Here is a 25403-nt window from a genome sequence, read left to right as displayed (position 1 = left end):
GTATCAAATAAAAACATTTTATATGTAGGTAGGTACCTACCCACTCTTATACACATCCAGGATATATAACTGGTTTTAAACTGAGTTTTTATAATTTAGTGACTACTGATACTATCAACAATAGCAATATAATGATCAATACCTGTAATTACCACACCTACAAATCTCCATAGTCCTTATCATTGTCATTGATAACACATCATGCGTTAATTCGGCTCATACAAAGTTATCTGCTGGTCCAAGACACACGTAAACAGTTATTATGACCAATAATTAGAAACTTTTTGACATTTGAATCACAGTTTGTGGAAAAAATAATTATCATTAAACATTTTGTCATCTCTTGTGAATTTATAAGTGGTTCTACAATCAGTGATTTTTGTTGGAACTGATACTAAACAAACATATCATGTGATTAATTAAAGGTAAGAAGATTTACTTTATATGAAACTAGATGATGCCCGCGAGCGACTTTTTCCGCGTGGATTTAGGTTTTTAAAAATCCCGTGGGAATTTTGTGATTTTCCGGGATAAAAAGTAGCCCATGTCCTTCCCCGGGATACAAGCCATCTCTGTACCAAATTTCGTTAAAATCAGTCGAACGGATGGGCCATGAAAAGCTAGTAGACAGACATACACACTTTCGCATTAATAATATTAGTGTAGAAGTATGTATTATTAAATCAGATAATCAATAAGTTATTAGAAATTGTGTGGCAAATATTTAAATCAAAGACCTACAAATTAAAGCGAACCTATATGTATAATATAATTATCAAGTATCTAGGTAATATAGCCTTTACATAAAAGAAAAGCGATCTGTGGTATAGGTAACTAACTACCTATATAAATGCTTAGTGTGAATAATAAAAAGTTTATTCTCTTTATGAAACTAAACAAATTACCTAGCATACTATTACTCTTGTATTTGCACCCCTTTATCAAGTACTTTGTGTTCTATAACCACCTCTTGATCTAAAATATGTATTCGATGACTAGTCACTGATAAACATGTACTATCAGTTTCTCTTCAGAATATTAGTCACAATAATAAAATGATTATATCATCTGAATTCTGACTTGTTACAGAAAAGATACATGTGCTTAGTACTTCATGGAATTTAAACGAAGAATTTACGTTTACAGATCTAATAGCAGTAAATGTACCTAATGTAGGTAAGTATAACGACCTAAATTCAGTAAACTAAGTACGAGTTTCCTTTATCATCTCTGATAACAAAGATAAAATTGTTACATGTATATACGTACTCGCAAATGTTGATATTTATTTTCTGAGCCTAAACTTATTGTTAGTTGGCCATGCTCCTTTTTGGGGTGGTAATACGCGTGACAAGAAAATTAAATAAAAGAAACCTAGTGCAGGTGTACAGATATCATGATTCATAACTGTTAAGGTGCAATCAGACGGCAGGTAGGTACATCTAAAGAAAATTTGAGATAATGATTCACATCATAAGAATGAGCAGTGGTAGCCTAGTGGTTAAGACGTCCGCCTTCTAATCGGAAGTCAGGGGTTCGATCCCGGGCACGCACCTCTTTTCGGAGTTATGTGCGTTTTAATTAATTAATTATCACTTGCTTTAACGGTGAAGGAAAACATCGTGAGCAAACCTGCATGCCTGAGAGTTCTGCATAATGTTCTCAAAGGTGTGTGAAGTCTACCAATCCGCACATGGCCAGCGTGGTAGACTATGGCCAAAACCCTTCTCACTCTGAGAGGAGACCCGTGCTCTGTAGTGAGCCGGTGATGGGTTGATCATGATGATGATGATAAGCAGGCTGTCTTAATAGAATCAACAATGACAGCAGTATTAAAATATAAATGACGATTGGATCATATTCCATAATGCTGTGGGTCATGCCTTCTATTAGTCGCATAGTAATGCGATGGGATCCTTCGGCAACGTTTCTGCGTTGATGTTGCTTTGAAAACAAAAGAAGTAATGAACCGTCTCAATCTAGCCTGAGCTCGGTAGGATTGCCAACTATATCTAAGGAGATAATGTAATTGTTTACTGATTTTACTTTACAGGTAGTAATGATAGACGGACGTAATGATTCTTCTACGGACTTCGGGGCTGCTATGGCTCCTATTTATGGCAAATGCGGATTTTCTGGATTTCGATGATCATTCAAATGAAATCTGCTATCTGTGCTCGTGTAACACAGAGAGAACTAGCGTGGACTGTTCACGCAGAGGATTGACGGATCTTCCTATTGGCATTAATGCAAAGGTATTTTTTTTTTACCTATTAAATACACTCTTGAGGTTTGGATAGTCACCCAACGCGGTTTTAGAGCTATACTTATAATACAAGGAAATGTATGAAGTCGTTCATACTGCAGAGTGCATGTTGGAAGTTGGAACTCTGCTCGAGAAGTTGCGCGCCGTTCGCCTTCGTGCTCCAAAGTTTTGCGCTTCTTACAATTCCTATAAAAATCCTATATAAGTGGAGTCATTTTCAGTATAATATTCTATCGTGCTATAACACATTTATGTATTCAGTTCTTTTATTTAATTTATATTTAATACTTCATATTAAATCTGTAATTTAAGTATTTTATAAATAATAGTTATCTCGACTTTTAACATTTCATTTTCAGGTGACGAAATTAAACATTTCAAACAATGACATCTCCAAGTTTCCGGAACACATATACAAGCTCAATAATCTTGTATCTTTGGACATAAGTGGCAACCAGTTAAAAGAATTACCAGAGAATGCATTGCAAAATCTTACATCGCTGGAAATGTTGAACTTATCTAAAAACCGTTTTGAATCATGGATAAGTCTCAATCCTAATGAAGTATTAAAACCAGCCACCAATCTTAAAATATTGAACTTATCAAGAAACAAGTTAAGGACGATGGCAAACTTGGCAAATCAAGAACTATTTATAAGTCCTTCATTAGAAACACTAATTTTAGATAACTGCGAAATAGATTCCATTCATGGACGATCGCCACTAAGTGGTCTTATTAATATCAGTGTTTTAAAAATTAACCACAATCCTTTATTAAGGATTCAAAGTCTTGTATCACCCACTTTGAAAAGTCTTTATGTTAGCAATTGTCAGTTGAGCTTTATAAATCACAATGAACTATCGTACTTACCTTCTTTATTATTCTTGAAAATGTCACATAACTATCGATTAGAGTTATCTTCTACAGCTAATTCTTTATTCTCCAGTTCTTTGCGATATTTGGATATTTCTTACTGTAACGTTTTCAAACCTAACCTGTTTGGATTTCCAAATCTTAGAAAAGTTATAATTAATCATAATATGATACGATATTTGAGAAGCAACGAATTTATAAATAATACAAAACTGGAATATTTAGATCTATCTAATAATAATATTGGATCCATCAAAAGTGACACTTTTCGGGGACTAAGTATGATTAGATATTTAGATTTATCCTGGAACGAAATAGCCCACATACCTGAAGACAGTCTTTTAGAAATGCCATCACTGACCCAAATCAAACTTGCTAGAAACTATCTCAGCAGAGTTGGTCATTTAAAATCGACATCATTATCAATTATAGACATGAGCACGTGTGAAATTAGTACGATTGGAAAGGATTCATTTGAAGGACTTCCTTCACTTGTGGAACTAGATTTATCACACAATCTGTTATCTCACATTCCAGACAGCATTTCTTCAAACACTTTAAAATATTTGAATTTGAACTACAACAGAATAAGTTCCATCAGTAATTACACTTTTTTTATGTTACCTCGTCTTAGTGGGCTTAGCGTAATCGGAAATAGATTTATTCATGTATGGAGTAGAACTTATTTTGATTCTAATCCTTATTTGGATAGGCTGGATCTAAGTGACAATATGTGGAGATGCGATTGCGCAGATAGTGATATGAATGATTTTTATGAATATGTTACATTGGAGCCAAATAAAAAAGAAGAGTCATATAACCTGATTTGCAATAGTCCTGTAGCTCTTATAGGACAAACATGGTTAGAAGCCTGCTACTTTGTATGGAACCCCGGTGAAAGAGTGGGGAGTGCTGATAATTTAATATGGTTCATAATTGTTATGATTGTTGGACTTGCGTTGTGTATTATACTTATTAACTTCATTAGAAGATCTATGAATCGTCGTTTAGCAGCAATGCAAGCTGACAGAGAGCGACAAGTTGAAGAAGCTAGAGACCGATTGAGACAACTGAGAATGAGAGCAGAGCAGGAAGCTTTATGCAACACGCCAGATCCGAGAGATTTAATCGCACCACCATCATATGATGAAGCTCTCTCTATGCCTAAACTGAATGCCTCTTGTCAATCTTTGAATGAGACCGGCACTGGCAAAACTAAGCGAAGAAGGGGCAAGAGAAAAACCAAATCAAGTGGTGATTTATTAGAAGAAACTGAAAGGAATGGTGATATACCTGTGTTAGATGAAGATGACATAGAGCTAACAGAAACTACTGCTGATAGAAATAAAAGACGACGAAGAAGATATCAAAGATATGGTAGTCATGAAATAGCCGAATTAGAACAAAGCCCAGGGGCAAGACGACGGCGATTCTCGGAATACAATACAGAAGATGATAGTGTCATAGAAGTTGAAGCCGAATTAGAAAGACCGCTTCGTCCGAGAGTTCGACGGTTTTCTGATGAAAATCGCCCAAGAGAGAGTGACTTTTGAATAAGGTACATTTAATTCTATTGTAAGTAGGTAGCTAACTAATTCCTTTAATGATGTCTAATTTTCTAAAATAATGATTAAGTTATACTCACACGTACAAATTATATTTTACAAACTATACGGTAATAATCTAGACGTGTACGAATCTAAATATTGTACCTACGTATGCAGTATATACGTATTTATATTTATAAAGAAAAACTGAGTGGCTGCATGTAGTTTCCCTCTGTAACGCAGATCTCCGTTAAGCAAGAATTTCGAGAATGCCACCCGATCGAAGCTGAGGCGGACTGGTAGTTTGTACATTATTTTTATGTATATATGATGTATTCGAAATAGTTCCTTTATAAGCATAAACGTTTAACTTTAATTATTGTGTATCGACTTCTTAACCACCTTTTGCTATAATAATTTCAAGAGGCACTGCTTTGCATAAAAATAATATTGATGCCTAGTAAAAGCATTTTTTTTGTAAAATAAGTATTTTTTAAACAAATTTTAGTACTTATAGGCGTTCCAAAAGCTAATCAATAATAATTAATTTATGAGCTAAGTGATCATTTTTTGACATGTTTTGTATGGACAAAAATATGATGATTATAAAATTAGCTCCATTAGGTACTAAGTATTTCCTAATTCCATGATCAGCCCATAATAACGATAATGAGCATTAAAATACGTTTCAGTATATTTTAGCTGTTTTTTAATAAGATATAGTCCACGACAAGTCGAGATGAAAATCGGGGTATGAGGCTGGTAGGACGCCTCGTACACCCGCACGTCACCCACACCGGGTTAGCGCGGGGGTTGGGCGGGTGTGCGGGGCATCCCCACTCCAATCGTCACCTCAACCTGTTGCTTACGATAGATATCTGTAACCTCGTGTCTACTTATTTATTTTGATTTCTACTACAGTTAAAAAACTTAATCTAACAACACTAAACAGCTTTTTGAAATGTTTACCACTATGGCAAACATAAAATAAATTAATGATCCTTTTGGAATAGGTTTTATTTATTTATATAGTAGTAAGTGATGTAGGAAATCTTATGCAAAGACAGTCATACCTTTTTAGTTAAGGATGCGTCGTTAATACGTTGATAACTGGTAGGTATATTTTAATCTTTAGGGTAACTTAGAAGTATATATTATGTATAATTATTATGGGCAAGAAAAAAACTACATATAGATTCAATTAACGCTTTATATCATTCAAAATAAAATTACATCATTTATAAATCTCTTTACATTGAAATACTTTTATTGTTCTCTATTTTGATCCATTAATAACTTTTTAGTGTAGGAAGTTTGGTTCAAATAAAAATTTCAAAGTCGATAAATTAAAAAAAGAAATAATTAAAACATGCCAGCTAAAGCAGAGAGATACAGCATTTAAACATTTTTAGTTATTAGGTAAAATAATTTCAAATAAAATTATCTAAAGAAATGTACAATGAATGAACTATTTTCCTGCATACATAATGTAATCCTAATAGCATGTGTTACTTAAAATAAATGGTATCACAATCTTATGTAACTAATAATTTAATAAAATTACTCATAAGGAACATATACTGCAAAAAGTACGAAAATTATTTCATACTCTTAAAATAGGAAATTATAAGATGATAGACTACAACCAGCTAAACCATTCGTTGCTTAACATTGCCGTTAAAACATTCAGGATAAAATAGGTAAGTACACAACCATTGACAACTCAAGAATTGTACCGAAACCGAAAGTTATACAATACAAGATTGTACAAATTGTGTTACCAACAAACTAATTCAACAAGTTGATTTTCGTAATAATTAAAACAGTTTTTACATCTATATAATATAATGAACATGGCAACATTTTACATGTATAAAAATATTTCTATTTATCGCGCAATATGCTCTCATAAATATGTATATCTAAACCACTAAACAGTTACAATAAAGGCACTCTCGACTACAAACACACTTTGGCAGTACTTAATACAGTCAATATCTTCACACAACTCGTATACAGAGTCCTCACTTCTACTTGTATGTATCCCACTTCCCACACAATTTCAACTCTGAATAATCACAGAATTTCGCCAATTGTGAAGTGCTTGCTTATTAGTGACACTGATAGACAAAAATTGTTCTTAGTCTGTTTAATAAAACTAAATTTCAAGTAGTTGACTTTGACGCATTTGCATCTGTTGCTGGCGTAATAATTATGTCTCCAGCATTAGACCTACTTCTGGTGACTAGCACTGGTGTTTTCGGTTTAGGTGTTTCTGTCATTTTAATTCGAACTCGACCCATATCGGGGGAATATACAGGTACATATTCATGGGATGGCGACAAGTAATCTGAATCGACAATAGGATCTCCATTTATTAGTGGTTGAGATACATCTAAATCTAAGTTACTATTTGGTCTAAGATTTTCATCATCATTTGCAGGGACAAAAATATCTTCACTCGACAAAGAGTTGTTATCTTTGCGAGAACTAGTAATACCCGGTTCAGAATCAAATGAAGTTTCTTGCTGTGGCACTTGGTTTTGATGTGCTAAATTATTATCTACTGAACTGCTTTTGTTTTGATTTGTATCATGCGGACTATCAGTTCTCTCTGCTTCATGTTTTGTGCCCTTTGCAACGTCACCATTTTCTCCTTTTTTCTGAAGGGACTCATGTGTAGGGACAAGTTCATATTTTCCATTCACTTTTCTTTCCACAGAATTTTCTACAGCAGCCGGTTTGCCTAATAAAGATTTGTTCATATCTACCATCTCTTTTGAAGCCTTTTCCACATCTCGTTTTTGCTGCCTTAGGAGTCTTCGATCCCTTCTCTTTCTCATCTGCCCTTTTGTAATTGCAAATCCAATTAATCCCACTAGTAAAACAACTATCAAAGCGATGCACACATATGTACCGGTTTTATGCGTAACTACATTTTCTTCACCGGGTGGAGCTTGACCAAGAACTTCAGAGGCCTGAGTAACTCGTATTTGTTCGGAGACTGTAGTATCTCTAGTTACGGATGCAGGGGATGCGATTTCTGTTACTACTTCTGGGTCTGGTTTGCTATGCCAATTTGGTCCACCTTTATATACAGAAGGAGGTTCCGGCACTGGAAACTCAAATTCTGTGGACTTAGTCTCTTCATCGTCTTTAAATATTCTATGGACTGGATCAGGGCTTAAATCTTCGACTATAGCAGTAGTCGTTTCTATAACATTTTGCGTATGATCGTCATAATCAAGAGGAAAGAAACCAGACCCTTCTTCACCAGAGCCTTCTGTTGCATCATCATGAGAGTGAATATTTATATTGTGCGCAGCTAATAATTCTTCAGTATGTAACATTTTATAAACTGACTCGTTGCTTGGTTCGTCGATCAAGGAAGTAGTTGTCTCTAGATTACTTTCTGTTTGATCTTTGAAATCGAGATTAAGAGAGCCAGAGAAACCAGATCCTTCGCCTGAACCTTCGATTAAATCATCGTTTGTGTTAACATTCGGGACAGATCTTTCGAAACTACTTTCATGTATTTTATCATTTTCGACTTCACCTGATCCTTCTATTTCATTCGGCGAGGATGATAATAAGTGTCCGACTTTCATAAATTGTAAACTATCATCATCCTCTCCTAAATCAGCACCATGAACTACTTTACCATCTTCTAAATCACTACCAGCTACCAAAGGCATGGATTTTAAGGCAGTACTTTCTTTACCTATTCGCACAGCATCAATCGGTTCATCTCCCATCATCATATCCATAAAGTCTGGCTTAGAGACTTTACAAATGTCCTTTGTTTTCAATTCTAGCCAAGATCGACCTTTTAAATGGGCTGGGGTACGACATTTAACATCATCAATGTACACATTTGCTGCTAATAACCTATTTCTGCTAACAATATTGTTACATGAACAGTCAAGTGGATTTCCTTCCAACTCTAAGTGTTCTAAACTTGATAAATGTGCTAAATCAGATGGCACGTCGGTTAAGCGATTTCCAGTTAAATCCAAAGAGCTGACACTCACTGGCAGATATGTTAATGAAATCCTTTGTAATCGATTATGAGCGAGATTCAGATGAACTAATTTTTTCATGTTGTGCAAAAATTTGTTTATTTCCATAAGGCCATTAGTAGAGAGATCTAGTGTTACCACTTCGGTTAGCCTTTCCAATTCATGCGTGATTTTGGTGATGTTGTTATGTGAAAGATCGAGTATATTAATGTTATGATGCTTCTGTCGAAGTGTGTATTTGTAGAGTTCTAGAAGATTGCTGCAGGTGACACGGTGAAGCCCGTCGCGTGTAGTGCTGCAAACACAGCTTTCGGGACAGACGGCAGCCAGCGTTGGTGCCAGCAGAATTGATGCAGCAAGAAGACAGGTAAACGCAGGAAGCCACGCCATCTTGGTCGTTACTGATGACCTGAAAGAAGGAAAAAAAGTCATTTTAGTAAATCGGTTATATAATACCAAGATCAAATTCTTACTTCTATTACTTATTACTATGACTTATGCGAGTATACGATTCAATAAGATGGCTAGGTATCTCAATTCTTTGCTGTAGGCTATTCACGTTAGAGTAATTTGTTCCATCTAGTTATTAACGATGACATTCAATATTAAATTACAACCGCAAAATTTTTGTTGGTAAATCTTCTGGTATTATGGTATTTAAACTATGGTAAATGGTAAAATAATAAATTTAATATTATTATAAGCTATGTGCTAATTTAGATGTGGGACAAAACAAGAGTTTCTCTACAGTGTAACAATGAAATGTGGTAAGCAAACGCTCGGTAAGTAAGCTTTAAGAAAAGAAAGATTATCGGTTTAGACTGCATGTCGATAATAATCTTTCTTTTCTTAAACCTTCGTAAATAGATACAAAATTCATAGGTATTAAAATGGGACCCGTCAATAATTTACTCCAACGCGATATTACTCTTAACAGCTGGCATGAAATTGCACTGAACGTGGGTGAAGCTCAATTTCAAATCAGTTTCTATTTGTAGCTACATAATAACATCCTCGGTGCACTTGGCCGGCGCTCGCCACCAGAAGTAGTTCAATGTTAGCAACAGGAAGATGGTTGTTAACCGTTTGTGCGAATACCGTCGCACCGTCTTCGCGGGGGACGGAGTGCTTGACCGTAAGTGGAGTATTGCGCAACACAACAGTACGCTTAGTATAAGATTTTACGTCTCACCAACGTTGCTAGAATTCGAGAGCCGAAACACAATAATGGCACCGATTTCGTTATGTTTCTCTAAACTAAATTTAGAGTATCTGCATCCTTTTCTTGTTAACAATGCTGAAAAGGGACAGAACATGAACTTTACATATTTTAAAGACTCTTTTTAGTGCACGCTACAAATTTAAACAGTAGGCTCGCGACTGTGCGCTAAAATCATGGGTTTTATCATCTAAAAATTAAATTTAAAACTGTCAAACTGCGTCTGTCCTTTTCATATTACATTAGTAAGGAGAGGATGCGAATACTCTAAAATTAGGTTGTGCTCAGAATCAGTACCAATGTCAAAGTATGGACCTAAAGTGCCTTGAATTGTAGTCAAAAATTCAATGCCACTGATTTTAATTTCGCAACGTGTCCGCTTGGAGTGTTGGCTGTAGATGTGTAGACAAACTTGAACTTTAAAACAAGGCGGTTAAGATTCAGTTATAACGTGGAAGTGTGTCGACACTCGAATACTATGAAAGTTGGTGTGACATAAAATCTCGTACTAAGCGTACCTACAGGATACATTATTAATTTACGGGAGTCCTAAAATAAAATAATTTTGCTAATATTTTGCAATCTCTAAAAAATTGTCCGTTTCTGCCTAGGTGCATAGGACATAATAAGGTCAAAGTCAAAATAGGTAACACTGTAAAAATTTTGACTGTCAACTCTTGAATATGTAAAACATAGTGTAATCATCATCATCAACCGATAGACGTTCACTGCTGGACATAGGTCTCTTTTAGGGGCTTTCCCACACCACGGTCTTGCGCCGCCTGAATCCAGCGGCTCTCTGCGACTCATATTTTGATGTCATCTGTCAACCTAGTTCGGGGTCTCCTAACGCTGCGCTTTCCGGTGCGAGGTCGCTATTCTAGCATGTTGGGACCCCAACGTCCATCGGTTTTTCGAATTATGTGTCCTGCCACTTTAGCTTCGCAACCCTTGTTGGTCGGTAACTCTAGTTCACCTACGATAGTTAATACGAGAGTTCCAGGTTTAAGTTTAGGTACATAAGTGATTAATTAGATCCGGAGCGAGACCAAAACCTAATTAATCTATGATCACAACTATATCATCCTACAAATCCAACAACTGACTATCAATAAGAGTACAATAGTACCTAATTTGAACAAATGATTTGACTATACCGGAAATTCAACGAGTTTCCACGGGATTTTAAATACACACGGGGGAAGTCGCGGGCAATCACTAATATAATAAAACTAGATGATTCAAAATTATTATTCGTGGCTGTGATAAAGACGAGAAAAAAATTACAAAATAATATTAGTTTGACTTATAGGTATGACCTGCCTTTGTAGCACATGACGCTATTATACTATTTCACACTGTATTCAGAGTCTATAATAGTTGACCGGTGCAATCATTTGATTTAGGTATATTATATAGCTATTGTGAAACTAGGTCAGATGCAATGCAACTACCAATAATTTTAGCACCTACCTACCTACCTAACTAACAAAAAGCACATTTTATTTATTTATTAGCGACCCGCCCCATCAATTTTTGTAGGGATCTCTAATTTTTTGAAAATAAAATCTTATAGCCTATCTCACTTAAGAATAATGTAGCTTTCTAGTGGTGAAAGAATTTTTAAAATCAGTTCTGTAGTTCCAGAGATTACCGCCTAGAAACAAACTTGCAAACTTTACCCCTATTAATATAAAAGTGTAAGTATATTTACTTATTCTTTTTTTCGTAGTACACGTAGGTAGTTATATTTTACACAAAATATATAGGTTTATAACTACATATATTATTATGTTAGACATCGAGAGAAGCGCATACAGACGGAGTGGAATAAAGCTAAAACTCGACTTTCATACCAAGATAAACCAGCAAGAATGCTATGAAAACAAAACGCGGAGGACGTGTCCCGCGCATGGGCACTCCTGGGATTGCCCATGCGCGGTTTTCCTTGCGCCGCCCATAACTGTATTATGCCAAAGTAATAATATGCCTAGGAGGACGTGTCCCGCGCATGGGCACTCCTGGGATTGCCCATGCGCGGTTTGCCTTGCGCCGCCCATAACTGTATAATGCCAAAGTAATAATATGCCTAATAAAGATTAGTTTGAGTCGCTATCCAGAAAGACGCCGTGGATCAACTCTGCCAGTGTGCGTTGTACCTAATTTGGATTTGTTGATTTGATTTATGGATTTAAAAAAATACAGGTGACTTGTTTGTTAATAATATCAGTAGGTACCTACGTAGGTATAAAACGAGTAAGCGAAGTTTACATGATTACGCAGTGCCAATAAAATGATGGATTAAGTAATTTGACGAGAATTCGTGTTAAAGTAATTAAACATACCTACCTACGCGAACCTGTGAAATGCGCATTGGTTTGCACGTTGTTTGTTTTAATTATCATGATTACAAGTTTGTTCATTTGATACGATGTAATTACCTACCTATTTTTAGGTTATTTCCATGTTATTTCATATTTATCTACTGAGCCTATGTTTAGTACCATTCTAAAAATAACTAAATTGTTGTATTATGTTATCTGTGTCTACAAGATTGTATTTAATCTGTAAATCTCCCCTCTCGCTCTCTCTTCACCTCACTTGAAAATAAACGGACGTGTTTTGCAGCTCCTCCGCCTTTAATTTAACAATCCCAATAAATCCCTGACTTGGAGCACCGTGAAGCAGTGCAGCACAACAAGGTCGGTGACTGTACCTGATCCCGCACGAGTGGTAGGAGAACGAAAAAGCCTGCAATCAAAAACACTAAACAGCCTACATCTGTTTCGTCTTGATCGCACCCAGATACGAAATACCTTAAGGTCAAGACATAATATACTTAGGTTAAATAAGAAAGTTCGTAAATAACTCATTTTATATGGTTTAAAAATATAATCCATACTAATATTATAAATGCGAAAGTGTGTCTGTCTGTCTGTCTGTCTGCTAGCTTTTCCCGGCTCAACCGTTCAACCGATTTTGACGAAATTTAGTACAGAGGTAGTTTGCAACCCGGGGAAGGACATAGGCTACTTTTTATCCCGGAAAATTTGAGAGTTCCCACAGGATTTTTAAAAACCTAAATCCACGCGTACGAAGTCGCGGGCATCAGCTAGTAATTATATAAAACTAGCTAATGCCCGCGACTTCGTCCGCGTGGAATTAGATTTTTAAAATCCCGTGGGAGCTCTTTGATTTTCCGGGATAAAAAGTAGCCTATGTCCTTCCCCGGGATGCAAGCTATCTCTGTACCAAATTTCGTCAAAATCGGTTGAACGGTTGAGCCGTGAAAAGCTAGCAGACAGACAGACAGACACACTTTCGCATTTATAATATTAGTATGGATTGACAACCCTATCAAAACATCAATGGCACGATTAACGTCACTCATCGTCATCACGAGGACGAGGTGATATTAATATGGCGCGATTATGGCGTCGTGGATAGTGGTATTACCACAGCTTTACGATAACTGTGGCATTACTTTGAGAGGCTGTCGAGAAGCCGAAAGCTTTGGATTACTGACGCAATCCAAGCAAGTGCGTATGTACTTATGTATCTTTAATATTAAATTATGGTTTCGACGGTATTCAGTAAAATATTATGTAGGTTTATTGCCCCAGGAACATTTTTATCCTATTTGTCTACTAGGTGGACGGACGACATCAGACGAATGGCAGGGAGCCGCTGGATTCAGATGGTGCAAGACCGTTGCGTGTGGAAGTCCCTACAAGAGACCTAGGTCCAGCAGTGGACGTCTATCGGTTGACGATGATGATTTGTCAGCTCGGAATTTAGAATAATAGAAAAGGTGACTGACTGACTGATCTATCAACGCACAGCTCAATTAATTACTGGCCGGATCGGTCTCAAATTTGCGATGCAGATAAACTATTATGACGTAAACATCTGCTAAGAACGGATTTTCGAAAATTAAACCCCTAAGGGGGTAAAATAAGAGTTTGAAATTTATGTAGTCCACGCGGACGAACTCGTGGACATAAGCTAGTCCTATTTCTAAATAGGAAAAGGTGACTGACTGACTGACTGATCTATCGACGCACAGCTGAAACTACGGGACGGATCGGGCTGAAAATTGGCATGCAGATAGCTATTATGACGTAAGCATCCGCTAAGAAAGGATTTTTGAAAATTCAACCCCTAAGGGGGGGAAATAGGAGTTTGAAATTTGTGTAGTCCACGCGGACGAAGTCGCGAGCATGAGCTAGTAAGACTATAAAATAGAAGACAGAATCGAAGATTACCTCCTACATCCAAACTTTATAATATAACTTTACCTTTTATAATATAACTTAGTATAGAACTATACATTTAGTTTAGTAGGCGTTATAGGTTGCGCTTTTCTGCGCAAACGAATTTTTCCAATGCGATAGTACGTAGGTACCTAATGTACGTACAGGAAAAGTATGCTCAGGAATAACTCTTCAAATATTGAATGAGTGTGTTATATTACGATAAAATTGGATACATAATTATTATGCTAAAATTCATCTAATCATAAACTTGGAAGTCTGAAGTAAATGTTTGTTGTGATATTTAAAACAGAATCGTAATTCCGTTTCCGAATTCAATATCAATGTACGGAAAGAGTATGATTTAATTAGTATCTTTTCTTGTATGTTGTTTAATTTAATATTTAGGAATGTGACAATACGATAAATAATATTATGTGAATTGTCAATACTGGTAACTAATTATTCATTGTAAAATTGTAAATTAAATACTGTCAATGTACGGAAAGGGTATGATTTGAATAGTATCTTTTCTTGTATGTTGTTTAATTTAATATTTAGGAATGTGACAATACGATAAATAATATTATGTGAATTGTCAATACTGGTAACTAATTATTCATTGTAAATTAAATACTGTCAATGCACTAAGAGTGACATTATACTAAGCTATTGTCAACATACAGTTGGCAATAGCTATTATGTGAAATAATAATGTTGTGTAAACTGACAATTTAAGTCGCTTATTATTATTGTAAATTATTAATACGTAGACCATCAATGTCACTGATTTTATTATTGTAAATTGGGTGTGTCAACATACCTTTTGTCAACAAACCTAAAATAAATAATGATTAATATTAAGATCATGTGATAGTCGACATCCGCCTGGTTTGCGAGGGCAGTGTTATAAAAGTACCCTACCTCGACAGAGAGGGAACAGTCTTGTATCGACAGCCCAGAGCAAACACAGCGGACCTTACTGAAGTTAAGTATTCTTATATTTTATTATAATGTAATGTAATCATTTGCCTTTTATAGGTTACCTGTTGTAACTGTGTACCAAATATGTACCTACTACTTTACTCAACGTTCTAATGTTTTAAAAGATGTGTGTTATGGAGTTTCTTTGCCCTTTCTTCTCCATGACTAAACACCTTAGCGAAATGGGTGGTAGATTCATTTTAATATAAATAGATCAATGCTGAACAATACAATTCAATTATTATTGGACTTGGTTGGTTTTACTTCTGTATTTATCACCTACCCTCTTGTGCTATTTATTTTATACATTGAGATAAAAGTAAACACTAGGTTGTTAGCTTCTAATTATTATAGAAGCCTGTTTAGATGATTAGGATTCTTACATTGAAATAATACGGCAGATGCTTTGCTTGATCTTTAATTACTTAGTATTTGGCCTTACCTGACAAATAATTGATAAATGATAACTTTCATTAGTAATCATTGGATTTAATTTATCATCACTATTAAAGCCCACTGTGTTAACTTCTCTCTTCTTTTACCATAAAATCTCACATCAGAAGTGGGATACGATAATTCTTTTCTTGTCGCAATACTAATACTTTTCAAATGCTTTTAGCAATCGTGGATGCGGCTTCTCCTCGAAGCAACAGGCTACTGCCTGTCATCGGCAGCACTTGGTATTGGTGCCCGATGATCACAAAGCGATGGGCAACGCTGTTGTCAGCGGCACTTGGTGCTGGTGTGACACCGCTGATCGAAACGTCGCGTCGCTCCAATTGTGAAAGATAAGTGAAGTGTAATTATGTGCTGCTTTAAAGTGATCTTAAAACCACGTTTGTGGTATTGTTTCTATGAAAAAGTTTTTGTGAGGGTAATCATAAAAGATTTTAATTAGTTAGATAAACCACGTGTTGTGGTATAATTTATTTGGATAAGAATAAGTCTAGTTAGAGGTCAGATTGGCCGAACGGTTTTTGATAAAGTATATGTAGATGTGAAATCATTTAGAACGTTATGATATACCGAAACAAAAAGGTTTGCTTTTAAGAAATCGCACCGTACTTACAGCTCAAAACTTGAAGAAATTAACTTATTCTGATTAATTAAACTTAAACATAAACTATATTTATTTATTTTGCTTCTTAAAATAATTCAACTATTTGTCTTTTCTTAAAACAACACAAGAGATTATCCATTCGAACAATTTTGTCGTTCAACTAATTTCCTTTTCTTAAAACAACGCAAAGCAGATTGCCTACTCAAGTATTTTTTTTCTACTCAGTGACGTTATTATAACATTTAACATTTTTTTTAATAAATAAGGATTAAGATTACCAAACTGTTTCCACATACAAAATAATAATAATAATAATACAACTACAAATTCTTTGAGATTTCTTACATTAATTTTATTCTTAACTCTATAATATTATTATAACTTCGCTTAAGAATAATTCCCCTTAAATATAGTTTGTTTTATTTAATCTTCTTTTGTCGAAATATCTCATTTCAAAAGTATTTTCTTTTTAATAAAATATTCTTATTGTTCCCACATATCAGCAATAAACTTTGAGGTTAGGTTGAACCTGATTTTATTTTATCTTATTATTTTGACAAACCAATCAAGTAAATAGGAACCTATTTTTTTTTTTTATTGGTCATCCTACTAAAAATAATAATACGTCCTACATTTTATTTTAGGAAATACCTACGTTACAACGTGTTATTAATTTATTCCTGTTTTGAGTTTGTTTGATATACATACAAATCAAATAAAGAACATATTTATTCAAGCGGTAATAAAAAAAAACTGGAGATCATAGGAGTAAACCAAAACCTGTTTGTACATTTGGCGTTCCTCAGGGATCAATATTAGGGCCTTTGTTATTCCTGATCTATATTGATAGTATAAATGAAATAGGTAAAAGGAAACATACTGTTGTACGCTGATGATACATGTTTATTTTACTATGGCAACTCAATACACACAATCATCACAGATGCACAAAACGACTTAATACTACTCAATAAATGGTTTCAATAATATAACCTACTTACAATTAATACCTCAAAAAAAAAACCATATGCTACATTAAATAGTTACATATAAATATAACTACAATATATTTTCATACTAAATTCACATACATGACTATAAAAATAAAAATAAAATACAAACATATAAACATTTTTAAATATACGTGTCGCACTAGTGATGCAGTGCTGTCGTGACTCAGAGAATGACTTTTTCAGAATCGACGAAAAACTGATTATTCACTTCCTGTTATAGATTATAAAAAAGTGCTTACTTTATAAGGTTTATAAATAATATTAACGCAATTATCATTTACATTCGCAATTTTTGAGTTAAGACTGTATTGCTCAAACAAAAAGTTTTTAGAAAGAGTAATTATTTTTAGTTGTATAGTTATTGCTGAAAATTTTTGAGTTACTATAAATAATGTTTGACTTTTTCCTTATGGTTTTGAGTATAATTTTGTAGTTACAACAATTATTTAATTTAGTTTTAAGTTTTATAGTTCCCTCCAAAAAATAATTTGCACATTCAGGTTTGGACATTGATAAATAAAACCAGATAATCAAGAAAATTCAATCAGATAATCAGTTTTTATTTATAAAAAGTAATAATTTAATTTCAACAATTTCTGCCTTTTTCAACAAAAAAAAAAACCTTCCAAAACAATAAACAAAATTTGTCTTGAATACAAAAAAAAAAACAGAGCCAATCAAAATATTTTGTTTTAACTTAAATAATCAGCTATTGTTGTAACTGCACAGTAATTGTACGTAGTCACTAAATTGGAGCTAGGCAAAATTAAATAATAGTATTTCTATAATAATAGTATACTTAAACTAGTTTTACATCAGTCTGTTTCTAATAATTAGCATCAAAATGACAGCAATATTTTTTATTTAAGTACTTAAAATCAACCAGTCAAACTTCGCAAGTAAGATTCATAATAGGTCCTGGGAATCATATTTTGTCGAGCAGTTCTTTCGTCTTTTAATATTTTTGTTTAATTGTTTATGCTGGTGTCAAAGCAACAGAAAAATAACGTTTGGTTTCCAGCTTCACATTAAAATTACTACCCCACTGGTCACAATTTAATTCACATTAAAATGACTTACTAAACCAATAAGGGTGTCTTAAGTGAAAATACTATTTTAAATTTCATTTCTGTGAATCGATAATAGTGTAATAACTAGAAATACACCTACACACTAGAAATATCTATTTAGGTTTAAATCAGCTATATTGTATTAACTCGAATTCATAGTTGAACTTTTACATACCTGATTCAACAATATCGTTCCAATTTGAATTAATGCGGTCTAAACAGTAAACTGTCACGTCCTTCTTCGTCGAATTTAGATGTAACTAAAGATGATGCAATATTGGTTAGGGTATCACGACAGTTAGTCAGTCACTCAAATTTGACATGTTTTGGGTTGCGACAGTGTGTCGTCGGTGCGATATATGTATACATTTGTATATACTATAAACCCTATACTTACTATAATACATATGTAATACATACACATAGGTACAGATATTATTACTATTATACTACTACCAAGCCGTTTCTAGTAATCCGTGTTTTGCCAATTCTATTTCTACCCACTTTATTTTGTATAAAATCGCAGTGGATGTGTGGATAAGATACCTACTGTTTATTTGTTAAATTTCTCATGTAAGTGAATTTATTTCATAGTGAGAATAAAGTTCTTTAACCGTAATAGTAGTAACCGTATACATATTAACATTGGGGAACATTGTTTGGTAACAACAAAGAAAACATATTCTATTCTACTCTGATTTCGGTCTGACGTCTGGCTATCCTGGTTTTTATGACAGTAACATTGACATTGAATCATTGAATATCGTTTTGTGAATGGAGCAATCTTATTTTTTTTTTTATGTCGGTACTTTTGTTGCCGCTGTTCATTTAAGTTCACTGGCTGCATTTTTCTATTTTTCTATGTACTTCGGGAACGAAGTACTTATCAAGATGGCCGAATGGTAATAAAACATACTAATAATTTATGCTAAATGACAGAACAGAGGAAGAAAAAAAAAAATATGCTCAATGGATACAAAATGTTAAGACTCACAATGTGACAAAATGTTAAGACTCCCGAATGTAGCAACCAACAAAAAAAAAAACAAAAAAAAAAAAAACAAAAAAAAAATCCAATGATTATCCCCGAATGGGACAAATGTTATTATTCCCGTATGGAACGGATGTTATTATTCCCAAAGGGGACAATTTTTTATTCCCGTATGAAACGGATGTTATTATTCCCAAAGGGGACAATTTTTATTATTCAAACATATAAAACAAAGGGAGTTAGGTTAGTTAGGTCTGCCTGGCACTAATCATTGCCCTTTTCATTGGTCGGGTAATGTTAGACGGCTCGACTTGACAGTGCTGGTATTACACCATTGGTGTGATACATCTTATTGGTGATAATTCAGTAATGTCCTGGTACGAGACCCATTTATGGGGGCGGCAGACAGTTAGCTAGGTAGTTAGGCTGCCCGGCACTAATCATTACTAGTACCAATAAAAAAAAAAAAAAAAGAGTTAAAAAATATTGGTTAGTAATGTTAGACGGCTTGTTCGGACGGTGCCAGTAAGTAGCGAGGTCTAGTAATAACCTCTACTGGGCAAGAGTCTAGTACAAGACCCATTTATGGGGCGGCAGCGGTTAGGCCAGTTAGTTAGGCTGCCTGGCACTAATCATTACTAGTACCAATAAAAAAAAAAAAAAAAAAAAAGAGTTAAAAAATATTGGTTAGTAATGTTAGACGGCTTGTTCGGACGGTGCCAGTAAGTAGCGAGGTCTAGTAATAACCTCTACTGGGCAAGAGTCTAGTACAAGACCCATTTATGGGGAGGCAGCGGTTAGGCCAGTTAGTTAGGCTGCCCGGCACTAATCATTACTAGTACCAATAAAAAAAAAAAGAGTTAAAAAATATTGGTTAGTAATGTTAGACGGCTTGTTCGGACGGTGCCAGTAAGTAGCGAGGTGTAGTAATGACCTCTACTGGGCAAGAGTCTAGTACAAGACCCATTTATGGGGGGGCAGCGGTTAGGCCAGTTAGTTAGGGCTGCCGGCACTAATCATTACTAGTACCAATAAAAAAATAAAAAAAGTTAAAAAATATTGGTTGGTAATGTTAGACGGCTTGTTCGGACGGTGCCAGTAAGTAGCGAGGTCTAGTAATGACCTCTACTGGGCAAGAGTCTAGTACAAGACCCCTTGCTTTATAAAACTAATAATAATAAAACAAAAACTATACATATTATACAAAAAAAAATAATTAAACATTAAATTATGGGGCGCAGCCAGTTAGGGACAGTTAAACTAGGTAGCTGTAGCTTATAGATCATTTTAGCTTATAGATCTTCCTTAGCTTATAGATCTTTTTAGCTTACAGTAATTTTTTTTATTTAGCTCTTAGCTAGATTTTTTTTCTTTTCTTTCTAATTTCCCTATGTACTTCGGGAACGAAGTACTTGTCAGTATGGCCGTGTTATATTACGATAAAATTGGATACATAATTATTATGCTAAAATTCATCTAATCATAAACTTGGAAGTCTGAAGTAAATGTTTGTTGTGATATTTAAAACAGAATCGTAATTCCGTTTCCGAATTCAATATCAATGTACGGAAAGAGTATGATTTAATTAGTATCTTTTCTTGTATGTTGTTTAATTTAATATTTAGGAATGTGACAATACGATAAATAATATTATGTGAATTGTCAATACTGGTAACTAATTATTCATTGTAAAATTGTAAATTAAATACTGTCAATGTACGGAAAGGGTATGATTTGAATAGTATCTTTTCTTGTATGTTGTTTAATTTAATATTTAGGAATGTGACAATACGATAAATAATATTATGTGAATTGTCAATACTGGTAACTAATTATTCATTGTAAATTAAATACTGTCAATGCACTAAGAGTGACATTATACTAAGCTATTGTCAACATACAGTTGGCAATAGCTATTATGTGAAATAATAATGTTGTGTAAACTGACAATTTAAGTCGCTTATTATTATTGTAAATTATTAATACGTAGACCATCAATGTCACTGATTTTATTATTGTAAATTGGGTGTGTCAACATACCTTTTGTCAACAAACCTAAAATAAATAATGATTAATATTAAGATCATGTGATAGTCGACATCCGCCTGGTTTGCGAGGGCAGTGTTATAAAAGTACCCTACCTCGACAGAGAGGGAACAGTCTTGTATCGACAGCCCAGAGCAAACACAGCGGACCTTACTGAAGTTAAGTATTCTTATATTTTATTATAATGTAATGTAATCATTTGCCTTTTATAGGTTACCTGTTGTAACTGTGTACCAAATATGTACCTACTACTTTACTCAACGTTCTAATGTTTTAAAAGATGTGTGTTATGGAGTTTCTTTGCCCTTTCTTCTCCATGACTAAACACCTTAGCGAAATGGGTGGTAGATTCATTTTAATATAAATAGATCAATGCTGAACAATACAATTCAATTATTATTGGACTTGGTTGGTTTTACTTCTGTATTTATCACCTACCCTCTTGTGCTATTTATTTTATACATTGAGATAAAAGTAAACACTAGGTTGTTAGCTTCTAATTATTATAGAAGCCTGTTTAGATGATTAGGATTCTTACATTGAAATAATACGGCAGATGCTTTGCTTGATCTTTAATTACTTAGTATTTGGCCTTACCTGACAAATAATTGATAAATGATAACTTTCATTAGTAATCATTGGATTTAATTTATCATCACTATTAAAGCCCACTGTGTTAACTTCTCTCTTCTTTTACCATAAAATCTCACAAGTGCAATGAGAGAATAGCTTTGCATTATTAGGATTAATAAATATGTAACAGGCACATTATTGGAGCAATTTGTTCATATATACCGCGGCAAACTCATCAAGTGGGTTGTATTAGACTCTTCCGCCTGCAGTTTATAGTTTATACCTCTTCTACTGACCTTGTAACTGCTTTTAGACAGAAAGGATGTTATATCAAATTCTGCCTAGTTATAGTTTATACTTTAGTCGATTTCAGTTCTGTGTTCCATAAGTTTACCTACCTAGTTAGTTTTAAATACTCTGTGCCTAGTTTTTCATACGCATACTATGCCCGTGTGCTGTGGACATAATTCTTTATTATAAGTGTTAATTTCTCATTGGAGACTGCTTTGGTTTAAGTGTTTATATATATATACTATCTAGTTAACTAATTGTAACTATTTGTCTCTATAAAATAAAATAAATTAAATAAATTAAATTAAATTAAAAGATACGTAATATCTAATTTATCTGGCTTCAATACTTTTATTTAAAGTTGTGGGTAACAAACGGTTAAGGAAAACATTGTGAGGAAACCTGCTTGCCTGAGAGTTCTCCATAACTACATTATTATGCTCTAAATGATTGAAATGGCCTAAACCTTTTCATTTCGAAACGAGACCTGTGCTAGCAAGTAATAAAATATAAAGTGTACAAAACAAATACCAGTATAGTTCTTGCATTTCACGAAGGCCACTGACTCATGCTTGTGTTTAAGTTGGTATCGGTATACGTAAAGTACACTAAATGCTGACAGCGCTTACTCGCGACTGATTGCTCCGACATGCATGCACACTTTCGCAATGACCATGTAAACGTAAACTCGTAAAGTTACCACAAGTAAAGTTCACTAGCCTTCATGAATTGCGAGAACTGTACCTACTTGTGGCTATAATATATTCTGTGCTTGTGATTTATTAATTTAAAAATATAACTAACTAGCTGATCCCCGCGGATCCGCCCGCGTAGATTTAGGTTTTTAAAGATCCCGTATAGCCTATGTCACTCAGGAATAATGTAGCTTTCTACTGGCGAAAGATTTTTTAAAATCGGTTCAGTAGTTCCAAAGATTACCCCCTACAAACAAACTTACCGACATTACCTCTTTATATAATAGTATAGATATAGATAAGATTAAAAAATAATACTATTTATTATGATAGGTATAAAAATTACAGGGAATAGTAACTTACTATTAAACACGCACGTATTAAATAAGTGGCCTCCAAACTTAATATTTACAGTGTAATAAATATCGATACTGAAAGGCTATGTTGATAATGATGAAATTATGACTCACTAAAGGTCGATGCAACGGATATGCTAACTTCACCGGATGGCCGTGGACACTGAAATTGAGCCATAGTAGGTAATCCATACTAATATTATAAATGCGAAAGTGTGTCTGTCTGTCTTTCTGTCTGCTAGCTTTTCACGGCTCAACCGTTCAACCGATTTTGACGAAATTTGGTACAGAGGTAGCTTGCAACCCGGGGAAGGCTAGGCTGTATACTACGAATAAATTTCTCTTAACTAAATCACGAAGGTCTGGCACGCGCTGGCTCTCTCTCTATACAGATCATAATATTATTGTTATGATATCGGATATGTATTATATTTTTAAGCTTACTTATTTTAAAGAGTGCATTTTTGCCACTTCGTTTCTAGTTATGACAAAGGTGCCTAGTATTTAATTAATCTGTATTTAATAAGTAATTTAATTTAATTTTGTTACTTAGTTGTAGGGAATGTAGGATAATCGTCTTGTCACTCCATAAGCATGCTGTATTTACCTTTAATTAGCTTATAATTTTGCGAGAGTATTTTGTAAAATTAAAATTGTTATTTATGTACCTAAATGTTATAGGCTGTTGGTAAACCCTATAAAGAAAATAAAAAAAAAGATAATCCGGTCAAACATGGAGTACTTATACTGTATAGCATCTATCTATTTTACAAGTTTGAGCGGAAGCAAACATGAGGTGGTTGCGCTGTCAATATAATTAATTTGTCCAATGAAATATAATATGGTCGTTTAAAAGTAAAACGGATATTTCTTATGTCGCATTTATTCATTAGGTTGCACAAAAGTAAAAGTCACTTAGCTTCAAACCAAATAAATCACTTCCTAATGGTTTTAACTACTAGTACTTAACTAGCACTGCAGTGCTAGATAGGTACGAAGTACCAGGTATAGTACGCGACAGGTCGACATGGCAATCGGGGCGGGGACGCCCTGCACAGTCCCGCACAGCCCCCGCGCTAACCCGGTGTGGAATAGCGCGGGTGACGTGCGGGTGTATGGGCGTCCTCCTACCTCATATCCCGATTGCCATCTCGACCTGTCGCGTACTATAGATAAGTTTACTAGAGACATTTAAGTTTACCATGTGTACGTGTACTATTACTGGTGTTAAATTAATCAATAGATTAATTAAATACAACTCAAATTAATTAGCATAAAAGCATAGTATTTAAAAATCTAATGTAATTTAATGTAAACTGTGGTAAATTAGGTTAGCAATTAGTGCTGTACAAAACTGGGTAATTACATGAAATTAAATTTTACACGAGGAGCAAAAAACTGAATTGAAAGTTTACTGTAATTGTACCGTTTTGATTAAAATCACAAACTTTAGACGAAATTTTAGTACAGTTTTGACTTTTAGGCCGATTTGCTTGTACCTACATATTCAATCGTTGAAAATCGAAATTAGGAACTTAAAATTCAATTTTAGCGTTTATGTTATTTTTTTGGAAATGAGTTCAGATTTGTATTCAGTGGGCCAAAAAGTTTTTAACAAACAAGTATTTTGATCAGTAGTGTAATGAATTAAGCCTTTTGTTCACCAAAATCTCCTCAATAGGCTACTTGACACTTTTTTAAAGTTGGTCTTAAATGGTTAATATTTGTGCTATTATATCAAAAAAATTAACACTATATTTTTTGCGCCCTAAAAACCGTAAAACTTTCATTTAAAAATATTTTTTTCTTAGACAGGTGAAAACACTGTCGGCCATGTTTGGCCGATAGATTATCTGTGCTCTGACGTCATGCATTTGTAAACAACAGCATAACCTCCCAAAGTTTAATAAACATGACTTCTATACTAGTGTACATGAAAAATATAGTAATTTTCGTTATTGTATCATCCGAGAATGTAAAAAACGCATCGATAAAGACCACAGGAAAGTTGTGGATTAGACTGCCCAGTGAAATAAATATACGTAACACGCGAAGACTTGCTTAAAGGGATCCTATATGACTAACGACTTCAACCCAAATTTATTTTTGCAAAGATCACTTTGTTGTAATAACTTATTCAATTTATA

The 25403-nt window shown here is 34.2% G+C and overlaps 2 protein-coding genes across 4 annotated transcripts in view; one reads left to right on the top strand and one right to left on the bottom strand.

Moving 5' to 3' along the window:
- Positions 1-185: 185 nt before the first annotated feature.
- On the top strand, positions 186-9115 carry LOC117989605 (insulin-like growth factor-binding protein complex acid labile subunit). Of its 3 annotated transcripts, none has more exons than XM_069504349.1 (4): positions 186-425; positions 1090-1176; positions 2058-2255; positions 2626-9115. In XM_069504349.1, exons 3-4 carry the CDS (start codon positions 2076-2078, stop codon positions 4690-4692), a joined length of 2247 nt encoding a protein of 748 aa, XP_069360450.1. In that variant the 5' UTR covers positions 186-425; positions 1090-1176; positions 2058-2075; the 3' UTR covers positions 4693-9115. The 3 variants fall into 3 exon arrangements, with proteins under 3 accessions (XP_069360450.1, XP_034832868.1, XP_069360456.1); XM_034976977.2 differs by having other exon boundaries at positions 2054-2255; XM_069504355.1 differs by lacking the exons at positions 186-425; positions 1090-1176 and adding an exon at positions 1413-1436.
- The window catches only part of wdp (Leucine rich repeat protein windpipe), a 67044-nt gene continuing 47519 nt past the window's right edge, over positions 5879-25403 (bottom strand). Inside the window, exon 3 of the mRNA XM_034982876.2 lies at positions 5879-9114. Within this exon, the coding sequence (XP_034838767.1) occupies positions 6852-9095 (2244 nt within the window). The 5' untranslated portion in view covers positions 9096-9114 and the 3' untranslated portion in view covers positions 5879-6851. The remainder of the gene's footprint in view (positions 9115-25403) is intronic.

Source organism: Maniola hyperantus, chromosome 2, assembly GCF_902806685.2.
Source record: "Maniola hyperantus chromosome 2, iAphHyp1.2, whole genome shotgun sequence".
In the NCBI taxonomy this organism is placed as follows: Eukaryota; Metazoa; Arthropoda; class Insecta; order Lepidoptera; family Nymphalidae; genus Maniola; species Maniola hyperantus.
This window is presented reverse-complemented; position numbering and strand designations above follow the sequence as displayed.